The 22163-nt window shown below is 28.8% G+C and overlaps 2 protein-coding genes and 1 pseudogene across 4 annotated transcripts in view; 1 reads left to right on the plus strand and 2 right to left on the minus strand.

Moving 5' to 3' along the window:
- Positions 1 to 1805: 1805 nt before the first annotated feature.
- The window catches only part of LOC149888356 (uncharacterized), a 38840-nt gene continuing 18482 nt past the window's right edge, over positions 1806 to 22163 (minus strand). The window contains exons 3-12 of one of the 3 annotated variants that reach the window (XM_090087303.1): positions 21931 to 22125; positions 21457 to 21671; positions 15619 to 15929; positions 13946 to 14199; positions 13396 to 13434; positions 10162 to 10280; positions 7416 to 7446; positions 7188 to 7295; positions 6157 to 6317; positions 1806 to 2253 (exon numbers count right to left, since the gene is read on the minus strand). In XM_090087303.1, coding sequence (XP_089943429.1) covers positions 2050 to 2253; positions 6157 to 6317; positions 7188 to 7295; positions 7416 to 7446; positions 10162 to 10280; positions 13396 to 13434; positions 13946 to 14199; positions 15619 to 15929; positions 21457 to 21671; positions 21931 to 22125 — 1637 coding nt within the window. In that variant the 3' untranslated portion in view covers positions 1806 to 2049. Of the gene's footprint in view, positions 2254 to 6156; positions 6318 to 7187; positions 7296 to 7415; positions 7447 to 10161; positions 10281 to 13395; positions 13435 to 13945; positions 14200 to 15618; positions 15930 to 16420; positions 17769 to 21456; positions 21672 to 21930; positions 22126 to 22163 lie in introns of those variants that run through there. The other 2 variants (XM_090087304.1, XM_090087305.1) reach the window with 2 other exon arrangements.
- LOC149888357 (uncharacterized) lies at positions 3872 to 5171 on the plus strand (annotated as a pseudogene).
- LOC149888358 (uncharacterized) lies at positions 15726 to 18295 on the minus strand. The gene is made up of 2 exons (XM_090087536.1): positions 18288 to 18295; positions 15726 to 18163 (listed from the first exon to the last, which is right to left on the minus strand). Exons 1-2 carry the CDS (start codon positions 18293 to 18295, stop codon positions 17533 to 17535), a joined length of 639 nt encoding a protein of 212 aa, XP_089943662.1. The 3' UTR covers positions 15726 to 17532.

The raw sequence follows: 22163 nt of genomic DNA on the forward strand, positions 1-22163 counted from the left end.
GACAAATATAAAGGAAAAACTCAAATAATCTGATTTATTCCATTTTTATGTTATTTCATTTTTTTTCTTCTTTTCAGATGCCTAAGCTATCTAATATTTAAGAATTCTTCAACAAGGTGAAGGAAAACAAGGCAAAATGTAAGGCCTGTGTCAAGCCAAAAACCGAGGTGTCATTAGAGCTTGCTCACTAATTCAATGAAGATCTTAACAAAAGATTCAAAGGGGAGCTGATGAATATTGAATTTTCTATAGCTCTTTTTTTAAATCCTAACAGGAAGGGCATGTGCTTTGTGGGTGAGGGAAGAAAATTTAAAGTAGTCAAAACTGCAGTAAAAAAAGCGATGGAAGAACTGTCAAAAAAAGAAATTTTGGCTAGCCAAAGCCCTTCAATATTGGATGATGAAGATGATGAATACTTTGATTTCACTGAGCAACTGAGGAAGAAAGTGTTTGGTGAAGGTTAAGCAACTCAGTAAAATTCAAGACATTGTGTGGCCAGGAAATGAATTTGGAAAATGATTAACTTTCAGTGTGATTTTGACTTTTTTTATTTCTTAACAAAGAAATCATTTCGTTTCATGGTATATTTGAATATTATAAATAAATAAAAATGAATCTTATTTCAAAAGCATTTTTTATTCTGAATCCGTATAAATCCGTAAAAATAATATCGATTCGATACTTTTGGATCGGATTGCAATTCGAAAAATATTTTTCGAATTGCAATCCGATCCGAAATTATCGAATCGGATTGCAATCCGAAAAAATAATCCGAAAAAAATTTAACGAATTTTTTTCCGATACATTTTTTTCGGATCAAATCAATCCGTAAGTAATTTGAACCGTTTAGCAAAGATAATTCGGTGCACAATCCGCAAACCGATAAACAGTAACGGATCGGCGGTCTCTATTTACAAAGTGATTTATCAAATAAAGTAATCATACTCAAAATCATATTCAGAAAAAATATTCAGAGTAAAAATTATACTCAAAAAACATGATTTGAGCTCTTTCTGTTTCTTACATAAAACATTTATTATTCAAAATAGAAATCATCAATATGAGGTATATGTTATTTTTTAGATACTATTGCAATAACCCATAGGTATTTTTTATAAATAAGATAGGCTAAAGGTCAGTACCCAGTTTTGAAAATCAAATTTTACAGTAAACCCAGGGCTTTAGCCATTATGAGGTCACAAAAAAAGCGCTAAATGACGAAACTTTCATTTTTGAGTTGGATTTTGCGACTAAGCCTTTACTTGCCCATGTTTTTTTATATTTTAAAGTACTTAACTAGTTGAAGATTTATAATTAAAAAAAAAATTATGGGATTCCCGCGGCTTTAGATGAAAAACGAAGATTCAAAAAGACTAAAAATAAATTTTTGCGTACTTTTGATGCATGATATTTAGACATTTATTTACCTGTTTTGTTAACATTTTATTTACCTGTTTTGTTAATTTTTGGTCTAAAATAGCCAATAAACAATAATCAAGTGAATTTGATATTTGATAGCATATATTTTGTTCTATTTTCAAGTTTAAAAATACACTTGACTACATTTAGTCAATATTTCTATAAATTTACTCAAACTTTGAAATCCAATATCTAGAGAACCAATGAATATTTTTTAAAAAAATTTTGGAACTGAGCTTCCAGTATGAATAGCAACAATATATTAAAAAATTAGCAATTTTGAAGAGGGTCACTCTAAAAAAGTTGTTATTTTGCCTGATTCTTACTGAAAGTCTCTCTTTAGTGTTTTAAGTGTTTTAAATGTCAGTAAATTAAAAAAAAATACGGAGTTTCCAAGGTTTTATCTAATGCTTCATTTATTCATGACAATAAAAACCTTTAGAGGCCTGACAAAAATCACTGATAGACGAAAATGGAATTCTTAACGTGTAGCTTTTACAAGTTATAAAGAAGAAATAGCTCTGGAATTACCACAAACGAAGACTGAAAAATAGAATAAACGTACTTCACAAAAAAACTGTCTACATTAAAATTATTGACATTTTTTAACCAGTAAAACATTTTGCTTTTTCAAGGTGACTTGCGAACTGAAATATCTAAGACGTTATTCAATTCCGTATCAATTACTGATGTTTCTGGGCCATAGCGATCTTCCACTGCTTGCTTGAAGCCCCAAAATACTTTCACTTTCGTTTCCAATATCATAGACTCTGGGATAATATAGGATCCAATATTCTTCCACTCACATCCATGAATCATATTTGTTTTTAACACCTAAGTATTTAAGTAAAAAAAGCTATTACTAAAATACTGAAAAATATCCGTTAGTAAAATGTTATATTCACATATTGCGTACCTTCTATAATCATTAAAACATTAAGAAAAAAATTAAATACAAATCTAATATTACATCCATTGTCGATTTATTTTTTCTCTAATCATCCTTAAAATATTACTCTTTTTTAATCGATTTTCACTCAAAAATAAAATATTTAAGGAACAGGTAAGAAGCACAGTTTCCACTGTGAGCCATAAAGACCGCCAGGTTCAACTTCTCTTCACCTCTAATTTTGTTTTTTAAAAAAGTAAATGCAGTTTGTGTAAGTCTTTTTCAAGTGCAAAACAAATCTTGAGTCGATCAGAAGAGTTAGTATTTTAAGTTTTAAAAATTAGGAAAACCTAAAGATTAAGCCTCAAAAATAATGCAATCCGCCATTTTGGCTTATTTTTCTTTAATAGTTTTGAAATGATTTAAGTAAAAAAACATCATATGGTAAAGATGGCTGATTTAAAACAGTCTGTTTGTGCAGTTTGTTTGGAAAAAAAAAGGTAAATATTCAAAATCTTTAGTAAAAGTACGACCATCTGTAGCAAATGAAATCAAGGAATATATTTGGTCTGAGTACAATGCAGAGTTCTCCGTAAGAATCTGGGATCATCTGCTGTTATTAGTGATCGACCGGAATTCGGTTCGGATCCGGTTTCCGGCAAAAAATACGGTCGGAACAGAAATTCCGGTTCCGGGTATATTTAAGATTTCGGTTCCGGCCGGAATTCCGGTTCAAAATGCTACCGAAAATATATATTTTAAAGCTTTATTTAGCATAATAACCTTATTATCATTTTGATAAAAATGATTAAAAAATTTTTTAAATTAGTAGTTAAGCTTGAGAATTAATGTAAATAAAATTTGGCTTTGTTGGAAAACTAATTTTCTTGTTTAAATTAACTTTAAATTAATATTCATATCTTTTAATGTTTTTATCGCTATAATTTGAGCTGAACTTACACCATCCCAGCTAACACAAAACGTTCAAATGCGTTCAAAGAACGTTGGAAACGTTCTTAGAACGTGCCCAACCGTTTCTAACGTTCTACGAACGTTTTTTGAACGTTTTGTGTTAGTTGGGATTCTGATTCTTACCAGCTCATTTTCTTAAACATATTGTCATGATCCAAATGGACAATTTTGAACCTCCTAAAGATGAATTGGCTCCTGCTGCTCAAAGTCTGACGACAATGAAAAAAAAGTCCATCTTTTTCACACATTGTAAAAATTATTGCGCAATCTCGAACAGGGGAAAATGGTTAATGTGCATTTTGACAATATAAAGTATCATTTAAGTGTTAAATGATTTTTTTGGATTGTCTAATTGTTTCTCTACGCCTTGGGTTTCGGAAAAACTTAAAATAAAATGTAAAATTTTAATTATTTTTACTACATTAGGTTTTGTTTTAATTAGAACTATCTTTTTAAAAATATATTACTTATTTTCGGTTCCGGTTTCTGTTCCTATTCCGGTTTGAGTTTTATTTTCGGTTCCGGCTCCGGTTAGGAATATTTAGAATCTATTACCGGTTAGGGTCCGGTTCCGGTCGATCACTAGCTGTTATGGAGAATAATGTAATTAGTATGATGACATCATTACAAGAAGAAATTGAATCTAAATATAAAATAGAACAAGATAAATTTATTTGGAATGATGAAACTGTAACAAGACATGTAGTATTTATCCATGATACCTCTGAATTTATTCTTAGTATTTTAATGGAAAGAGGATTGCATCCTCTCTCCAGTATGGTGCATATATCAATTGATGGAGGTCAAGGATTTCTTAAAGTAATTGTAAATGTCTTTGATAAAACCAAGAAAAATGAGATTTACATTGAAAGTGGAGTTAAAATGTGTTTTATTCTTGCTATTGTTGAAGATGTTTGTAAAGACAATGAAAATTTGCAGAAAATCTTGAGTATATTAAATCTGGATAATGTTACATATTACCTTGCATTTGACTTAAAATGTGCTAACAGCATCTTTGGTTTGTCTTCTTATTCAGGTAAACATGCCTGCTTGTGGTTTGAAGGTGAATGTTCCCTAGTAGGTGGTACTCCAAGAACATTAGGTTCTTTTAATAATTGGTACAACTTATTTGTTGAAAATGGGGCAAAGCGCTTAGAGATGAAAGATTTTTAAAATGTTATTAGTCCTCGACTCATTTATGTAGATAAAAATGCTGAAGATGAAATTAATTACTTAGTCCCTCCACCAGAGTTACATCTTCTTATAGGGATTGTGACTACTTGGTAGACTACTTTTAGATCATTGAGCTCTTTTTAAAAATTGGCTCAAAGAACATATCTTACTTTGAGGTTATCATGGGATAGACGTTCATGGGAACAATTTCTAATAAACTTCTGGAAAAAGTAGATACTTTAGAGAGATGTTTTAGCATCTCAAACTTACTTATTGCCTATAGTTCATTGCCTCAGAAAGTTTGCAAAGGTTAAAGAGTGGACCTTGGGATACGAATTAGGTAGCAATGCTTCTTCAGTTATTGAAGAGTTCAAAGTATCATTTTGTGACCTACAGCAGTATGCAAAGATACATTTAAATACAGAGCTGAAGGTTACCTGGAAAGTCCATATAGTTGTCTGTCATATTCTCCTATTTGTGAAGTTTAATTGTTGTTCTCTGGGATCATATGCTGAACAAACTGGAGAAGCTGTTTATAATGCCTTCAAACCAAGTTGGTCTCAATACAAGCGAAGGATTGAACATAAAGATTATGCTTAACAATTGAAATCTGCTACTGCCACTTTTTGTTTAGATAAGATGTAAATATTGTAATATAAAAAGAGTTGTGTTATTTTTGTTGCATTTATTGTATTTTTTTCTTTTAATTATTGCTATAATGGTGTAAAAGGAGTTTAAATCACTTCAATTTAAGATAAGTAAGAAAAAGTAAGGAATGTTTTAAGGAGGATAATGAAATATTAATAAAAAAAATTTTTTTTTTTTGAAAGGAGGTAATATCATCATAAAGCGGGTAACTTTATCATTTGAAGGGGGGTAAATAGGGTAAAAAATTAAGTTTTTATGTTACTTCTGATCAACTTTAGATTTGTCCAATACAAAAAAATAACATATCTAACCAGTACTTATCTTAACATGAAAAAAAATTAGAGAAGGGGAAAAGTTGAACCTGGCGGTCTTTAAGGCTCACTGTGTTTCATTAATATCAATGGAGTTAGTAGGAAACATTTATCTTTATTACATGAATTAAATTTTCTGTTCTTTAAAGTTTTTAATGAAATGCAAATATTCATGATTTTCTTAAGCACTTTCAATTAGAAAATCAGCCATGTCAGCATAATGAAAGTGCTTAAAGACAAATCCAGACCCCATCCCCGCTCTGGGTCTGAGGTTAGGATTCTGGGTCAGTTGTCTGCATCCACTTAAACAAAAACAATAAATTAAATGTGAACAAAGAGCAGAAATTTACAGTATTTAATGACCTTTTTAAAATTAATCCCAGAGGTTCATCAAAAATATTAAGTCCTGTATTTTAAATTTTTAAATATTTTAAAGAAAAGTTATAGCTTTTACAATAAAATATGTCAAGTTAAAATTCAATTTTTCTAATCTTTTTCTTGATGATGAATTGTGAGGAAACTCAGTAGTGATTTTAAGTGCATGTTTCAAGCTTTTTTAATTTTATTTCATGATGTTAATTATGCTAATTTACCTAATGAACTGAGATAAATTTTTGTTCAAACAAAAAAACAGTAAACCAATTTTTTATTACTTCCATAATGTTAGATACCCAAAAAAAAGGAATACAATAATGATTAAGCGGTCCATTGACAACAATAAAATTCATAATTAAAATTACTTACTTGAACATCAATATAGTCACACCAGCCTTCAAAGTTTCCTTTGCTACATATCTTAATGGCATCATTTGGAAATTCTGCATCAGTAAAAAGTATCTTAGAAATTTTGGTATTTGATATACAAATATCTCCCAATGTAATAGGTCCTCTTGTAGCATAAGAATCTAAAAGAAATGTAAAAAATCAATTCAGAACAAGCAAAATTTAAATATGGCGCAGAATTTCATAAACATAATAAACTGAATACAAAATCTCAATGCCAATTTAATCAGTTTTCAAATTTTTACAACTATTGTGAAAAGAAAATTAGAAACTTGTTACTAATTAGGATTTATGAAACTTATGATTATTTTTAACTCAAATTTTAAAATTATTTTTAACTTTAAACCAAAAAAGAATTTCCAGCAGTTTATTCAATCATGCATCTGAAGGACTGATAAATACTCAACAATTTTTAACTGATAATAAACAAAAAAAAAAAAAAAAAAACATTGCATTTTGACTTAAGCATTATGTAGTAAGATAACAGACTAAAGAAATACATAATGATATCATAATGCATTTTTATTTCTAAGTATTTTTGCAACTTCCTTGCGCTCAGTTCATGATGATCTTCTTTACAAACTTGATATAAACTTTAACTATATAATAAAAAAAGGTAATGCATAGCCCTGCCAAGTTTTTTGATTTGACTGTGTACACCCCAAAAGGTCAAGTACACAATCAAATCAAAAAAGAACAAGAAGTTTGAGACATTATTCTAAACTTTTTTTAGCTGTTTTTTATGGTGCCCCCAAATTTTTAAATGAAATAGAAAAACATTTTCACAGTAGTCATTTGTATATGATAATAAAAAAATCATTCTGCAAAAAGTAATCAGTAAATGCTAAAAGAAGCTACTAAATGTTAAAAGTAATTAAAATTCTAACTAAAACAACTTTTAAGTTTGGGTTTACTAATGCATCATATAGACATAAAATCATAGTTGGCCTGATCGTAGAAAAATAATAAATTATGTAGAAAGAGCAACTTACATTGAGTACTTCCTGGTACAAATATTGATACTTGTAGGCCAGGAGGAATATATAAAGACTTTGGTTCAAAATCTTCTTGAAATAGAACAGGATGTGGAGAACTGTAATCTAATTTAAAACATAACACTGCTTGTAATGATTTTAGTAAGTAGCCATAATTATCCATAAAGAAAAAAATTCACCTTTTCATGTGCAAAAAAAAAATAAATAAATAAAAAGAGAATAAACCTTTAGGATCTATTTGAATACATTGACCACCCTATAATAAATAAGTCTAATCAGCTTTTTCAAACCACACAACAAAAACAAAAAAAAAGCAAATAAAAAGCATACTTTAAGGTTTACAAAGAAAATTTTAAACTATTTAAACACAAAATATTTGAAATTCCAAAACGTTCAAAATCTTTTTTTAAAATGAAAAATATGTTTGCTAAAAATGTTAAGGTTCTTGAAAAATTTAGTGAAAAATAAAAATGCATGACAGGGAATTCATCAACCTTTAAGGATATCATACAGCAACCATAAGACTTATATGATTGTTTTTGATATAATTCTCTTGGCAACAATATGTCTCTATAAATGCTTATTTGGTATTCTAATTTACAAATTTTCTCAGCTAATCTTAGAGTTGTAGGTGATGAACACAGGAAATGATTTCATCTGGATATTCTATGGAAAAAGCCATTTGAAATTCATTTGAGAATTTCTTGCAACTTGATAGATTGATTGTAAATAATTTTTTTAACAACATCTTAAATTTTATATTTTATTCATAATTATCTTTTTTACAGTACACTTTTGGTAAATTTAAAAAAGCTTTCAAATTATCTGCACAAAAATAACAACTAGAAAACAAAAAAAAAATGTTTCTAAGCTTTAAATATTTCTAATGAAACAACTTCTGCTGGAATCATCAACTATTTTCTGAACAAGACTGCAGTTGCTGGATGTTTGATGCTTATTAATATTTGATGGACATATTAATATAAGTGTAATCAGTGTACTCTTAACAGTAGGTACATTTTGAATAAAATGTTTCGTGAAGCAAAATCCAGTTTGGTTTTTCAAAGAAGAAGAATTAGCTGTAACTTTATTTATGAGCTCAATTTGAAAACAAGTTTATTAAAATAAGGTAGTTGGAACAGTCTTTATTGAACTTTCTAAAGCTTTTGACACCATTGGTCACAATTAATTACAATAAAATAATAAGTTAACTTTATGCTTCTGGATTATGAGAAAATTAACTTCACTGGATTTATTGCTATTGTACACTCTTGACGAATTGTTTAGTACCGCATCTAACTTCAAAAACCTCCTTAACCATAAACACATCCATGATATTACTGTAGTTAACAAACTCTGCTGCCTCAATCCTCAATCTAACCAACACTCAGCTTCAAAAGCTCAAATATTTAAAAAGCAGAATGTTTTAAATGATCAAGCAATGGAATTTAAATGGAAAAATATCAGATCAATCACTAAAATGATGAAAAAGAGCATGCTTTCTTAATCATGGTTGTTTAACTGGCTGAACATGCATTAACTTCTTAAAACTATTTTCTTTGAGTAGTAAAAATGTCAGCACCAAATTAACAAAAGTAAAACTTAAACATGCCCTAAAAAGTTTATACTTACATGAGAGCAAAAGTTTTTAATGATTTGGCCATAACAAATTTTTAAAAGTGATTCTTTTATTTTACTTTAAGTTTTTAACAAATTTTACTTTATCTTTACAGATTTTGTTTCATTCTACTTCTAACATTTTAATCTCTTTTGCATTTGCTAGACTTTATTCTTTTATTGTGTATCTTATCTCAACATATGCTAATCTTTTAACAAATTGTTTCTATTTTAGTTTTTAAATTGTTTCTTACTTTGTAGTATTTTAACAAGATGCTTATAGGAAGCAGTTATTTTTGGTGATAACCTTCTCCTGTATGAATACTTATGAATAATAGGAACAATAACAATAATAATAATAATAATAGCAATTTGAACAACAACAACAACAACAACAACAACAACAACAACAACAACAACAACAACAATAATAATAATGAAAATAATGATAATTATTATTATTAAATGATAAGAAAATGCATCCTTAGCTTAAAAAATAATAGAGAAGAGAGGGGAGCAAAATTGTTACCAACATATATTCAATAAGCAATAGATTAAAAATGGAAACATCAGAAAAGATAAACTTGGTTCATATAAAGCTTAAACCAGAAAAATTAAGTAAATATGAGGCAACATTGTATCTATATTATTTCTTTGAGAAGCAGCAAAATGTTAACTTTATTTTGAAAATTTTGTGATATAAATACCGTTTTCTTTTATCAGTAAGCTTATTGCCATTATACATTTTAAAAGATAATTTGCATCATATTACTATTATAAATATTAGTTTTTTGAATCAACAATTTAGAGACCAAAAGATTATTTGGAGCAAAGAATAGTAATAATAGTAAACAAATCTTCTAAAGCAATTCTATTAGAAGGAATTATTAAGCTTCAAACAATCAGAACTTAAGAAAGTGAAATCCAATTTTTATCAGATTTAAGTTTGAAAACAAAAAAGCTTCTTAACTTAGCTTTTAATGTCTTTTAAATTATTAAATAATCAGATTTGATTTATTTCTTTAGCTTCATCTATCTATATCACATTATAAGACAAATTAGTTATAAATCTTCAGAGAAATTAATTTTTAAAAAATTCATCATGGGCTGAGACAACATTTTCAAAAAATTGCAGATAATATTTGTGCATTTGGATAATTTTTGAACTTTTATTATGAGTGAATTAAAATTTTATCTATGCAAATTTATGGCAAAAGTAATTCTTAGTCCATTCATTACTAATTCCGTTATGGAATTTTAAATTAAAGCTCCTAAACAACAGAAAAAAGAAAAAGGAATTGAAAAAATTTAAAGCTGAATAACCTTTAACAAAATCTTGCAAAAAATATTTTACCATTTGTTGGTCAAAACAGGCTCGAATGTATTCTCCATTAAGATTTTGATTTTCAAACATTTCAAAAGAAATAAAGTCATTATCAAGGTTGACAGCTGTTGGTCCTTTAAACCGGATTACTAAAAAAAATATCTGAGTCTTTATTCAGATTACAATTGGAAAAAAAGCTCAAGCTATTTTAAAATGACATTAATTTATTATTAATTTTGCTTTTTTTCTTTTGATTTTTTCACTCCCATTTATTAATAGTTTGAAAAAATATATTATATATAATGTATTATATATTATATAAAATATATTATAAATACATTATATATTATAAATATATTATATACTATTATAATATATTATATATTATAAAAAATATATTATATATTTCAAAATATATATATTTTAAAATGGGTCAAATTTTTAAATAAAGTAATAAAATAATTTTAGTGCTTAAAAAGTACAGAAAAAAAGAAATAAAATAAATAAATAAAAAACTAGACTAAAAATGAAAAGAGTGCATAAAACTGATGATGGTTTAAACCAATGATGATTTAAATGAACAGGAATGTTTCAAAGCTAAAGCTTGTAGTTAGAATTTTTCATTTCTTAAGTAGCCGTTTTTGAGCCACCATGGGAGTTTTTTCACAAGAATCAAATTTAATATTCAACAAGTAAAGATTTACAACCTATTATAATAATTCTTCTTCGCATTGGTTTTTTGACTTTCTTTTTTTTTTCTTCCTTCATTTTTTTAGAATTTTAAACAACTTTGACAACTTTTGCTTAATTATTATTAGAAAAGTATTTCTAAAACACTTTTAAAATCTAAACTAACTTCTAAAAACCTACTTTTCTCCATATACAGTGCATATTACAAGCAACTATCATAAATGCATATTACAAGCAATATGAACAATGAATATTCAATCCAAACTATATAACACTTTTCTTTATATGCTTTTCATTTATAGTAACTACTAAAACAACAAAATCAGATTCAGTAACTTATTAAAGATATGAAAAATTTTGTACATCTTCAGGGGTAACAATTTGTAATTGAATTGCACGGAAACAATTACGTAAAGAAGGATATTGATGTAGTTTTCTTAAAATCTTGTAAATGTAATTTGAGAGGTTTTTTATTGAGCATATAAGAGAAGAATGTAGAATTGTAATGTTGTATTTGCTGCAAGAAAGCTTCACATTTATTCTACAAGCTTGAACAAGCAAAAAAGCTTGGGAATATTATAAATATCTTAAAGATAAATATTGAAAGAAGAATGGATTCTTTCACAAGCATCAAAAGCTATTATTTATGAAGTAGAGGATGCACATGCCAATAAACTATTTTGTTTGAAGCATTTAAAGCTAGAAACTAATATTTAAAAATGTCTGATAACAGAAATTACATGTTAAGAGAATCTCATTTTTTGAATATTTTAGTGCAGAAAGTTATTAATTAATAGCAAAGAATTTGGAAACAGAAAATGGTGAAGTTTGCTCTAACCAAAACTTCAAAGCAAAAGCTAGAAAATATTTTGAACAACTGAATCTTGGGGGTGTTCCAGAAAGATTAAAATTCCAGATATCCAGGGAATTGCTGTTAAAGGAATTAAGTTAAATAACTTAATAAAAATTGAAAAAGTCTGAGAATTCACACCCCTCTAAAGAAGCTATGAAATTTCAAAACCTTTAGCAGGAAAATTAAAAAACTATTTCCTGGGATGCCAGAAATTTTCAATTTTAATTTTAAAGGAAAATTCCTGGGAACACCCTCTAATTGGATCTAATTAATTTATTTTGTATAAATAAATTATGCAGTTAAAACTTTATATAATCAATTCATTTTTTAGTAAAATTATTTACTATATTTTAATGAAAATGTAATTAATTAAATTCTGTCTGAGACTTTTTTGTTTAAGATCTTTTGGTTGAAACAAGTTTTTCTAATTTTCAATTGTATTAAGATTTTTAATGCATTATATCATGCTTTTGATTCTTGTAAAAAAAATTGTACAAATAAATGTTCAGTTCTTTTATTAGTCTATTCACTAAAATTTTGATCATTTTACAGATCTAAGCAAGGCACGCCACAATTTCATCAACAACCGATGTCTGCAATTAAATGTTAACCAGTTGTTGGATTCCCTCTTACGTTGCATTAAAACACAAACTATTAAGTGTATTGCTCATGTTAGGATTTAACTTTTTACAAACCTTTTATGGAAAATAAAAAGACCTTGGACAAATACAACTCTATAATTTACTGCATTCTCTAACACTTAGCAGGGCACAGAAAAGAAAACTTTTTTTTTACAGACTACAAACAAATTACTTAAAGCAACTAAAAAACTACAACCTACAGTTACTTATGTTTTGGATGGAAAAGGTGTTACTGTCCAATAAATAAAATAAATAAAATAATACTGGATTGGATGGATATTGAATGAGTAAATGATTTCTATTGATTTCATTGATCATCATAAGAAACTTAGAAGTTATAGGAATAGCTACTTCATGAGGAAAGAGTTAATCCAACTACAGCTGGTGACTTTGCCATAAAAAAAGAACTTATAAAAATTCCACAAACTGAATTTAATCAAAAAAACAAATATATCACACAACCATTGATAATGGAAAAATTTGTTTTTTACCACATACAGGTTACAGATCATAGAGTATGTGACACAATAATCAAGCTCTAACAAAAAAAAAACAAAAAACAAGTGAATCAAAAGGTCAAATATTTTCCTTTAAAGAACTGATTTTAACAATAAAGAATCTATGCAATCAACTAGATATGAGTAGCCTTCTGGAAAGATCTGACCCTTTAGTGTTGGACCAAAAGATTCATGCATACCAAAGTTAAGCAGAGAGTGAGGTTCAAATGAAAACTAAAGACATTTCAATATAATTAAACCTTACTGTTGAATATTTATATAACTATAAGATTTATTTTAACTCCAGATTAGACTGGATAAGTGTCAAAAGTCCAAAAAATTAATCAAATATCTAAATATTTTATTTAATTACATTAATTAAATAAATTTCATTATAATGATTAGCTTCTTTCCCAAAAACAGCATTTATTCATTACAACCAAGTTTATTTAGTGAGATACCCCCTCATTGACTGTCCTGAATTTTCTCAATCATAATTTATGATTCTATTTCCAAAGCTGTTTGGATCCATTGTGATATGGCATCAGTTAAAAGTAAGAATTATATAAAGTAATAGATTTACCTCTTTGCTGTTTTGTTACCATTAAGACTTCATACTTTGCTAAAATAGAATAAAAAGGCTAACAGTTACAAATGTAAAACAAATGGTTAAAAAAAACCTATTGTTTACTTACAAAAGACAAACACACATAGTTATTGCCATAATAAGTATCCAATTCTATTTTACAATCTTAAGGATAGTATTTTAAAAGAAGGACTTTTAAAAATTATTGCACAATAGTGAATTTAAAATCAAGTGTTAAAAATGATGCCAAACTGGGCTGCAATAACAAAACTAAATTTTTTTGTATTGAATGGCTTTCTTAAGAGATAATATTCTGTTGTAAATCTTTGGGATAATAAACTTAGAGCTGACCTGAGTGCACTAACTATATAGGGTGAAAATAGACATGCTTCTGAGTCACAAAGCATAATTTTTAAAATCCTATGACACCCATGGGTGTAAACCACTTTTGAAATTTTAGCTTATAAGAAGCTCTAATATTAGATTATTAGATTAAAATGAATTTAAAGACCAGTCATTTTTACAAAAAAGTTATTAAAAAACTTACGGGGAATAAATACAGATTTAAGCTCTTTTAACCAGGGATAAATTTCAGCTGATTTTTCAGGAGAAACATGCTCATAACTTTTTGTGTAAATAATATCCAGATGGCCATTAAGATTCTCTTTTTTGCTTGCAATAAAATGTAATCCAGGTTCAATTACATTTTGGTTTTCCAGAAGCATTTTCATGTAGGCATCAATTATTGGGTATTCTCCAGGACAATGATAGTATTTTGCAACACAGGTCTTAGCAATATTACTAATTAAGAAAATGTTATTACTAAATTAAAAACTGAAAAGAATTTTGTTTTTAAAAAATGCATCTTTTCAATAACATTTATAAATAATATATATATATATATATATATATATATATATATATATATATATATATATATATATATATATATATATATATATATATATATATATATATATATTGTTTAAAATTTATTTTATCTTGCACTGAACTACAATGCCATTTAGATGATTCTTTGCCTAAAGCTTTAATAGTTTTTTTATATTCAACATATTTTTAGTATAAAAGATTGGAATTTAATAATAAAGAAAATGTTTACTTGGTGTATAAATCACCTTGGTGTCTAAAGATCACTTTTTAACAATTCAATAACTTAATAATAATAATGAAAGTAGGGGAGACCAGGGCTAGTTGGCTACAGTTTTAGTTTTTGAGCTCTGTGGATATCTGGGTGAACTTTTTTAGGATATCAAATTACAATTCAAAAAAATATTGAGGTTGGCAAGCATATTTAAGTGTCAAAGAATATAAAAAAAATAATTGGTGGCCTAAAAAGGGCCTCCAAAAAAGAAAAAAATGTGCCAACTTACCCCAGCTTGGGGTAAGTTCCCTATACTCTTAGGTTAAGTTTGCACAAAATATAAAAAGAGACAAGTTTAGCAACATTAAGCATCTATTTCAATTGCATCTTTTTTATGAAAACTTTTGGTAAATTTTATCCAACAATATTTTTTGGCATTAACTTTTATTGCCCATGAGTTGATCGAATAGACTTTTCTTCTATAAATATAGCATCAACAGCATTTTTTGTAACATTTTTAGAATTTACAGGCCTGTCTACTTTTCTTTTATAATTTCTCATGTCTGTAGATTTGTAGTGTTATATAACTTAATTAAATTTACGGCTAATTCGAAAAGTTGTAAGTTGGCACATGTTGCCAACTAGCCCCGTAATCATTGTGCCAAAAGCTTTTTGCTCACAAAATGGCTTTTAAATCAAAATATTGAGAAACACAAAATGTGACTGGTTAGAGTGAACCATACAACACCTACATCTATTTGAGTTTACTTGTAGCTAATGCTATTGCTTTTTAAAATTGAAAAAGTAATATAATTACAAAAGTTACAAAATTAGTAAAAAAAAAAAAACAAAAATTGTTATAACTTCTATGCACATGCGCTTATAGCCCAGATGCTATACTGAAAGATGACTTAGTTAAGTGGGAAGGTTGCATATGAATTTTGGAAATTTCTGGTGGAAAATTCCGAAGTTAAACACAGTGTGTCAACTTACCCCTGTAGCCAACTAGCCCCGGTCTCCCCTAAGTCTAAACAAGCGATATTTAAAAACTTTTTGTTAAAATAATTTTGCTAAGAAGAAAAATAATGAATTATAATGAATTTATATAAGGCATTCACCTTGCCATTGGCTTTAGAAAATAATCCAACCATTTTCTTTCCATCCTTCTCATTTGAGTAAACCTTTCAAATAAAATTTCTAAATTTATTTGTTCAATCTCTCTTCGTTTTTCTTTCAAATTAATTTGATCAGTCTCTCTTTCTTTTTCTTCCAAATTTGGATGTAATCCCAGAACTCGAAGAGCAAATAATTGTCTTTGCATTGACAGCATTAGGTATTCTTGAACTTTTTGAAGACATTGGTTACATGAAGCTTCTACTGCACAACTTTCTTTTATAATCAATTCTAGGTTAACCAAGGTAATTCCACCCTAGATTTGGAATAATATTGAAAAACTCTAGTTAAAAGAAACTTTTTCACCCTTATCAAGATATTCACATACAGTGTACAAGGTAAGTTCTTGTAATTAGTGAACCATTGGTTCACTAATTACAAGTCAAAGCCTCCTATGGTACAGAGTAAAGAAGGCAGTATTTTCATACTTAACCAGTAAACTGAAAACAAAAAAGTAATTGGTACTGAAGACAAAAGATTAGCAAATAAGGAACAGAATGCTTCAAAATTGACAATTAGCTTATTTAAGAAGCTTGCACAAAAAATCTTTTAAGACACTGCTGCCTTCCATATCAACCACTTAATGCCAAACAGCAACGGTAGTTTAAAAAGGCAATTTTTTGTTCAATTGTAAGAAAAATCAATTATTGACAACCAGTAGATATTTCTGCTGAAATAAGAGTTGATAATGTAGCACAAAAAAAGGATCCATTGAAAAAGTAGCCTTCCAGTTGGAGGGTCGCTTACTGTAATAGATGGTAGTCTTCAGAAGGAAAACTCTGTTTTACTTCCCTAGGTTAGCAGTTAAAAACCTGGCAAGATTGGTAAATCTTCAACAAGTAAAGTGGATATATCTGTCAGAGATGGCTGCAAATAATAGGCCATATCAGTTAGAGTCAGAGCAGATCCCATATCACATCAGTGGAGCTTGTAATACTTATGAAAAAATATTAAAATCTTTAGGTGGCATATGCAGAGGATTTAAAAAGAACATTTATGAACAGTATGCACAAGTTGCTTATGTGTTCCTAGGTCATTTAAACAAGAGCTAAAAAAACTAAATCATTTTCTGTTGACTATGTTTGACTGAAGAACTCTCAAGATATATTTAAGATATAAAAGGCAACTCCAAATACTTGACATTCAAAGAGTTGCACCTTTGAATGGTCTGCATTTAATTGAACTTCTTTTCTAGATGGTTAAACCTTCCCTTCAATTGCTTGAATCCAAAACTTGTGGGTCAAAATGTGAATTTCAAAGAATGATGCTTCTGGAAGCAATTTCAAAGAATGATGCTTCTGGAAGCGATGGGAAAACAAATTTCCATGCACCCAACTCATTGTTTAAATCATCTGGAGGGACTTCATTTTTCCAAGGTGACGTCATCCAAATTTCAATAACTTTGTCTAGAGTTGTCGATTTTGTCAGATTACCAAGGCTAAGAGCCTTAAATTTGAAATTTGGAGAGTCGTTAAAAGAAAACCATTTTTCTAAATAAGTTATGGCTCTCTTGAAAACCATCAATGCATCTTTCATAAATTTCTGTACTAAATTATCAGGTAAGTAATTTGTTCGGAACGCAAATTTGATCTTCATTCCGAAAAACGTATTGTCAATTTTTTGATTTAATTAATCTTGAAACTTTTTAAAAATTAAATACAAATCACATGCTGCAGTTGAACTGTTTTCTAAATTAAGCAATATTTCTTGAAAACAGTACATAAAGTAATGAATGAAGAAGAGATACAACTCAGAAAATGTTGGCTCCGCATCACTTGATATTTAGTTTTCTTGGTCTAATAAAATATCCGATAATGGTTAAGGGCAATCATCAGAATCAAGGGCGAGAAAGTATGCTTTCAATGGTTTCCAGCTGAGTAACAAACGTTCAACTGATATTCAAATAGACTTAGCCATCGCGTTGGAACGTGTCTAATGGCATCATGAAATTCAGACTCACAAAACTCAGAATATTCTTTAAGCTCTTCTCGTCTTTTGGCAGAATTTGAAAACTCTGCAAACACTTTTAAAACAACATTTTCTATGTCGAAAGATAAAACTTTCAAGGCGTTTTTAGCGCAATTATGCAACATGTGATTGTTGCAATGAGCAGCAATTATGTTTTGATTTTCTTGATTAACCAATTTTTTGTAAGCTGAATTATTTACGCCATAATTAACGGATGCGTTGTCAGGTTCATATGCCGTTACGTTTACCCACGACAATTTTTTTTCCTGAAGCACACGACATAAATGACTTTTTATAGATGACGAGTCTTCAAATGAATCTTTATAAAAGTCAAGTATCTTGTAACGAATACCTTCAGATAAGGTGAAATACTGTACTACAACTGGATAAACTTTTCGGTTTCCCTTGTTTGATGCATCTGTTGAAACTGAAAATGACAAACCATCATGTAAATCATGCAATACTACTTCTAACGAGTATGGATACAAAACGTTGTTGACAATTGCAGATGCTTTTGTGCGACTTTTTCATTCTGTGAATTGCCATTAATGATAGAAAAAACTCTTCATTCTTTGTGAAACAGCAGCGGCTAAGACATTTTTTTTTTGTGTTTTTGCGAACCTGCATGCTGAGTTAATGCTTTAACACCGTCATGTCCAATATTAAAAGATGCATTGCATAGCTTACATCTTGCTTTATTTTGATGACTGGCTTAATTGCTTCATTTTTCAACCCATGAATACTCTTTTTCCCACTCTGAATTATATACACACAGTCTTCTCTTTTTTTGTGGCGTTTCTGGGTTCGTTTTTTTTTCCGCCAATGAAAAATTCGAGAACATCGCTTGAATTTTCGTTATTACTTTCAAAATTAACAGCTGCATCACGGTCACTTTCGTTCTTTTTAATATCCAGCTTTCGTTATCCACAACAAACAAAAATAATTGAGAAACAAAATTTATTTTGCATTTATGAACTGTGTAATTGTGAAAGTGGCGCCTAATTAAAATAAAAACAATACCTTTATTTAAGAATTAAATTTCAAACAAAATTGTTTTATATTAATAAGGCGCCTTTTTCTTGCTTGTTGTAGATGTATAAAAACTGAAAATTAAACAGTTTTAAACAAATTTTTGTTTGCGTTTATTTTATTATTTACACAAACTCTCAATACTCCAATAAATATTCTAAAATTTTAACGTTCGAAAATTAAATTCCTTTGCGTTTAATATAATTAAACGTAACTAAACATTTTCACTAATAATAAATAGAATTTATTATTTATAATAAGTAATATATTTTTTTAAAAATAATGCGTTAACAATCAAATGAAGAAAAAACAGATATTCCATAATTTTGAAAAAAAACGGATATTTACAAATGTAATTAAATTTCGTATCTGACGAATATTTACGTTTTCGAATCGTAATTTACGATTCGAAAACGTAAATATTGAGTCTGAGGGTAAGCAAATCACCCTTGGAATGGCAAATGGTACCACTTCAAGCATCAGATACCACTTTCAGCATAAGCAACCGGAGGAATGGAAGCAATTCCAGATAGAAGAAAGAGCAGAAAAAGCAAAGAAAGTCCTCCAAAATTCCGACAACAATGCTGAAGGCAAAGATGCTGACCATGGTGAGAAGAGGAAGTATGCAGGAACCACAAACATGTGGTTTCTTCTTTCAGATGATCAGGTCTCTCCATTTCCGATGCGCCACACTGGTAAAAACATTGCAGAATACGTCGATAAACTTATCGAGTGTAACGAATTCTTAAGCTTTGTCCAGCGTCGAGCTGCTGTAAATGACCAGGCATACAACTTGAAGATTGCACTCTCTCTTCTCTACAAGTGGAATCACTAAACGAAGATTCAATCTAATGTGCAGCTTACAAATTGAACACAATCCTCATCAACTCCATTGAAAAGGCTGATATCTTGAAGTCTCCTATTTTTGCCGGGATGAAAGTGACAACCAGGATAGATCACTCTCCTCTTGCACAGCAGCAGTTTCTTACAGATTGTGAAGCTAACCATTGTGAAAAAGCTAATGCTTATAAAATGATTTAAAATAGTTAAGAAACAAAAAGTTTGAGCAGGCAAATATTGGTGAGGATCCTGATGGTACAATCGTGCAATGGTGCAATTTTCTCAAAGAGGAATTTGACAAGAGATCTCTTTCTGTTTTGATGCCTCCCTTAGGAAGGCATCAAAACAGAAACGCACGCCATGGAAAACTTGATTGACCCCCAGTTTAGAGGTTTATTTGTAAAAAAGGCAAACTTCCAGAAACGATATGAGGACAAGGACTTGATCATCAACAATGAAAGGTATCCACAGTTGAAAAATATTATTGAAGAACATTCATCAACAAAGGTTACTATGATCGCTTTAACAATAAGAACAGCCTTGACAACAAGAACAGCAACATGTAAATACTGAGCTACAAAGCCAAGAAAAGTATATTGATGAAATCTTAAAAATCACTTGGATGAAATGGCTTTCCCAACTGGACCTGAAAATGAGGATGAACAGCTTCCATTTGAAAGAAAATTCTCAACAGTTAACCCAGACGTAAGTTTTAATTTTGAAACAAAAAAGATAATTAACTGATAATTTATAATTAGAAGTACATAACATTTTGTTAGTAACTATTGATGATAATAAACTCGTTCATAAGTCATATTGATGATAACAAACTCGTTAAGTCATATTGATGATAATAAACTCGTTAAGTCATATTGATGATAATAAACTCGTTAAGTCATATTGATGATAATAAACTCGTTAAGTCATATTGATGATAATAAACTCGTTAAGTCATATTGATGATAATATATTCGTTCATAAGTCATATTGATGATAATATACTCGTTCATAAGTCATATTGATGATAATATACTCGTTCATAAGTCATATTGATGATAATATACTCGTTCAAACATAAGAAATAGTTATTGACGGAAACTTTTGATAACATGTGCTTGTACTCGTTTTTAAGAATTATTTTTAAAGTTGTGTAAGATTTTTCTTAATATTGCCCTCTAGACTGGTGGAGATCAATTGAGAAGCATCAACTGTTGCTTACTAGTCTGGAACGCGCATTCTTGTGTACTCCACCCACATCATCAACTCAGAATCCAAAAACAAAATTGAAGCTTGACACAGCCCAGAGACTGGCGTTCGTTCAGCTAAACATCCAGAGACTTTTGTCTTTGGTATATCAGGTTCCAATTAATCAATCGAAAGAGAAAGAAAACACGGAGGTCTCGATGATGAAGACTAGTTTAAAGTAGTCATAGATTAAGATTATAAACATTTTTATGACAACTTTAATAAAAGCTAAACTGTACAATGTAGTGAATAACATTCTTTAACGAATGGGTTTCTAAAAAAATCTTTGCTAGTGATTATCTTAAAAATCGTATGCTTTGAAATTTTATGATAATTTAACGGGAAAGGATCGTAATAAATTAATTAATGGTTCTCGTAGTTTTTACATAAAATTCGAGCAAATTAATAGATTTGCGTAAGTTATACGAACTTTAGAGCAAATTTCTTGAAGTTTCGAATTTATTGAATAAGTTACTGGTCGGAATTTCAATATTACAATTTAACTGACGTTAATTGTTGCGTTCGTTTAATTTTACGAATGCACGTAATTTTAATCTTTTATTGTTACGTTCGCAAAAACTTTGTAAGTCTTTTCTATATTCAGTAATAATCACCTAACATATTTAAAACATTGTACAATAATAATAGTTAATGAAAATAAAAAACCTCAGATCATATACAGCAAAAATGATAGCATTTACCTTATCTTGTATCAAAAACAACTTCTCCATATCATTAAATAGATTTATTAACTCATCGCGTGAAATGTCATCAGAGTTAAACACTGCATCAATTTTGACGTCTGCTTGCTGAATGTCACGCAGGTAATATAGCGTGGTTGCTGCTAATTTATCATCTTTGAACTTTTCTAATGCATCAGTAACTCCATCCAGTATTAATTCTGTTTGTGATTTTACTTTATGGAATAAAAAAATCAAAAATTATTAACCTTACAGTAAATGAATATAAATGGATTAGAAGTTGAAGAAGATCAATGTTATTAGAATGATTTTAGTTACAAGGATACTTAAGCTGTATTTCACTTAATATGAACATCATGAACATAATAAAATTATGGGCATGCCACTTTCATAAACACTTTCTCTTCACTAAATATTCAATACATTTAATCTAGCTAATTAAATGGGGTTTATCATAAAAGTCCTAAAACGAACCTTTTTTTGACCCAAATGCACGTAAACAAATTGATATTAAAGATAAAACAGGTGCTACGAATAATCCTTTTAAGCCAGCAAAAAGTGATACCGAGGCAAGCACATCTAAGCCACCACTCACAACATCTAGCCAACTTTTCTTTGTAATACCCTTTATTACTGAAATTAGACCATTCCCAACTCCTTTAACCAAATCTAGAAAATTATTTCGTTGTGTAAACTTAAATAAAAAA

Source organism: Hydra viridissima, unplaced genomic scaffold, assembly GCF_058129835.1.
Source record: "Hydra viridissima isolate aposymbiotic clone 2 unplaced genomic scaffold, HvirCarnegie_v1 scaffold_5, whole genome shotgun sequence".
In the NCBI taxonomy this organism is placed as follows: domain Eukaryota; kingdom Metazoa; phylum Cnidaria; class Hydrozoa; order Anthoathecata; family Hydridae; genus Hydra; species Hydra viridissima.